Source organism: Microtus ochrogaster, chromosome 5 (genome assembly GCF_000317375.1).
Source record: "Microtus ochrogaster isolate Prairie Vole_2 chromosome 5, MicOch1.0, whole genome shotgun sequence".
Classification (NCBI taxonomy): Eukaryota; Metazoa; Chordata; class Mammalia; order Rodentia; family Cricetidae; genus Microtus; species Microtus ochrogaster.
Genome location: NC_022012.1, coordinates 32,283,412 through 32,286,709, shown reverse-complemented (window position 1 = coordinate 32,286,709; position 3,298 = coordinate 32,283,412). Strand labels below are relative to the sequence as shown.

The 3,298-nt window shown below is 33.5% G+C and overlaps 1 protein-coding gene across 1 annotated transcript; it reads left to right on the top strand.

Annotated features, from left to right (window-relative positions):
* Positions 1–1,999: 1,999 nt before the first annotated feature.
* LOC102000682 (olfactory receptor 8B3-like) lies at positions 2,000–2,932 on the top strand. Its single transcript, XM_005347477.1, has one exon. It carries the CDS (start codon positions 2,000–2,002, stop codon positions 2,930–2,932), a length of 933 nt encoding a protein of 310 aa, XP_005347534.1.
* The last annotated feature ends 366 nt before the right edge of the window (positions 2,933–3,298 follow it).

The following is a 3,298-nucleotide window of genomic DNA, read 5'->3' as shown; positions in this document are numbered from 1 at the left end:
CTTACTAATAGAATACACACAGTTTTGTAAATATGTATTGTACTTTTTCAAATTTTCAAAAGGCTTATTTTTTTATAATTTAGATGCTTTACATTGGATAAAAGCATTTGAAGAAGTTTTATGTATGAATATTGCATATAGTGCTAAAATATATGATTTAAAGTCACATTATTACATATCAAAACTTGCATTTTAATGTAAATAGTAATATGTGGCATAACAAGATTTTCACTTAAAACCATTGGCTCATTGATCATATTTCTATCATATATGCTCACATCTCTTTCATGTTGGCACCCAAGTTTATTTATTAGCTCAACTTGGTCCCCTATATTTGTATCTTTTGTAAATATAAATTTCATACTTGTATATAAAATATATTAAAAACAAAGAGGAAAAATGATATTTGTCTTACTGAGATTGGATTAATTTACATTTTTTATATAGATATGTAGCACCGAAAATAAAGGGGAAAAAAGTGGTTATAAATTTGGTTAATTTTTATGATGTTAATTGATGACTGAGGGATGCTTGGAATAAGGAAAAAGAACTGGAAAATACTATCTGTGATGTTTCTGGAACTATAGCACTGGAGGTGACTTACTACAAACTCTAAAAATTTCACACACAGACTACAGTCTGCAGCTACACCTGTGGGCAGTTCTCACTTAATTGAGGAAACAAGAGGGGAAAACCCCCAAACTCAAATTGCCCTTCAGATATCAAGATAATTGGACAGTTAAGAGTCTTTCCCAATATACATACTGCAAAGAGTATATTCTCTAGAGTGTATTGAAAGAATGATTATAATCATGGGTCTCTCAGGAAATTAGAATCATGATTCAGGAGGTAATACATTTTCCTTAGCTATTTCTTTGATTAAAATGTTCTCCTAAGGAAGAGACTGGACATGCTTACTGGCCTGCTTATATACACACACATTCTGAGGTTAAAAAACCATTTCTCTGCTTCCAGGAACTGTTCAGAGCCTTCATCACAAATAATGTTCTGTAATTCAGAAATTGGTACAGGAAAATTAAGTCTTGTATATAACTTCTTTGAATTTAAAAACCTAAAACCTTTGAATCTGAAATATTTATCCAGATAAACAGGTAAATGGGAAACTAAGACCGCTCTAAGGTTTAGACTAAAAATTCGTGAGTTCTGAGTTCCAGGTAAACTAATAACGCTTCTTCTTTCCTCCGCCTTCATGTTTTAAATGAATATTTGCTAATTTTTGTTTTATTATTTGAAGTGATTTTTTTCACCTAATATATTCCGATTAAAATTTCCTGTCCCCCAACTCTTCTGAGATCATCCCCACTGTTCCTGCTTCTGAATCCAAGCATGTTATTATGTCTCTCTAAATATGTGGTGTGCTTTAGCAAGTTTCTTCCATTTCCTAAGAAAAATGACAATCAAGTAAACATGGCTGATAAAAGCATTTGGGCAATCAGAGAGTGTTAAGAGCTGTTGGCAACTATACTTGCAGCATTTCCACTGGGGATCTTCTGCTAGGTCAGAATTCCACCCTTTCAAATTGATGACTTTCTGACAATAGGACAGAAAATGTTCTTGCGCTGCTTCTCTCCATTTTTTTTTTTTTTTTTTTAGTTTTAGTTTAGACACATGTATTTCATTCAAACCACAGCAAAGTAGATCTGCAACAGAAACTAAAATATACTGTCTAGGCATCTCAATGCAATATTATTGTTGTGGGGAGGCCTCTACTGAGGGAAGGCTGGAGATAGGAAAAGGCTGTATTATTGTATTTTTTATTTTGTGATTTTTTTTCAGAAATCATACTGAGATTTATTATCAATTGCTTTCTAACTTAAGATGGTTTGTTTGTGGCTGCATCAGGTGATTCTATGCCATTAGTCCACCCTAAAAGAAACATTCTGAACAATCACTTCACTGGAGCAAAGGACCAATGAAGACTGCAGATAATTCTCTTTTACAACTTTATTTTTGTGTCTACTGATTCCCTTAGAGAAGAATGGACACAGTAAATGTCTCTGTGGTGACTGAATTCTATCTGGTAGGATTAACAGAGCAGCCTGAACTCCAAATGCCCTTGTTCTTTCTGTTCCTAGCAATGTATCTGGTCACTGTATTGGGAAATTTGTGTTTGATAATTCTGACTGTGCTGAATTCTCACCTCCACACTCCTATGTACTTTTTTCTCTTTAACTTGTCCTTTATAGACATTTGCTATTGTTCTGTGTTCACTCCCCAAATGCTGATGAACTTTATATTACAGGAGAATGTCATTTCTTACATGGAATGTATGACCCAAGTCTATTTCTTTATTTTCTTTGCTGTTTCTGAGTGTTATGTTTTGACTTCAATGGCCTATGATCGCTATATGGCCATCTGTAATCCATTGATGTATAATGTTGTCATGTCTCCTAAAGTATGTTTGAACCTTATGTTTGGTTCCTATTTTATTGCATTTTCCAATGCTATAGCTCACACTACATGCATGCTGAGACTGAGCTTCTGTGATGCCAACACCATCAACCACTACTTCTGTGATATTCCTCCTTTGCTCCAGCTCTCCTGCACAAGTACATATGTCAATGAACTTATAATTCTTGTTGTTGGGAACATCAACCTCATTGTTTCTGTTTCAACTATCTTTATCTCCTATGGTTTCATCCTTTCTAGCATCATCCATAACAGTTCCTCTGAGGGCAGGCCCAAAGCCTTCAGCACCTGCAGTTCCCACATTCTTGCTGTTTCTCTCTTCTTTGGTTCAAGTGCACTTGCATATTTCAAACCCTCCTCATCAAGATCTATGAATGAAGGTAAAATCTCTTCTGTAGTTTACACTAATGTGGTTCCGATGATGAATCCACTAATCTATAGCTTGAGGAACAAAGCTATTAAACGTGCTTTAAGGAAAACTTTGATTAGCAGGAACATTTGATTGTACGGGGTTGTCTTTATTCTTCTTTGGTCCTAGAAACAATTTCTATTCATGAACAATGCTTCAGCTGTATGACTTATATCTTTTTTATTTTAACATATTCTACTTTTTTTCAGTTTTTCAACAAGGAAAAAACCCTTGGAATATTTATAAATCTTATGCTTTTTTGTATAATGAAAAGAAATTTGAATCTTCTGTATTTGATTTAATATTTCCAGAGCTTGTCTTCAACATTTTTGTCACTTCCAATATTTCTATTCTATTTCTTATTTAAACATAATATAGCCAAAAGATCTTACCTATTACCCTCATTCAATACAAATGTATTTTTTCTCTTATAAATTAATATGGATCTTCAAAATGTCA

What these genes read in the sequence shown, in the direction of transcription:
- LOC102000682 (XM_005347477.1), top strand. Translation starts at nt 2,000, where the DNA reads ATGGACACAGTAAATGTCTCTGTGGTGACTGAATTCTATCTGGTAGGA.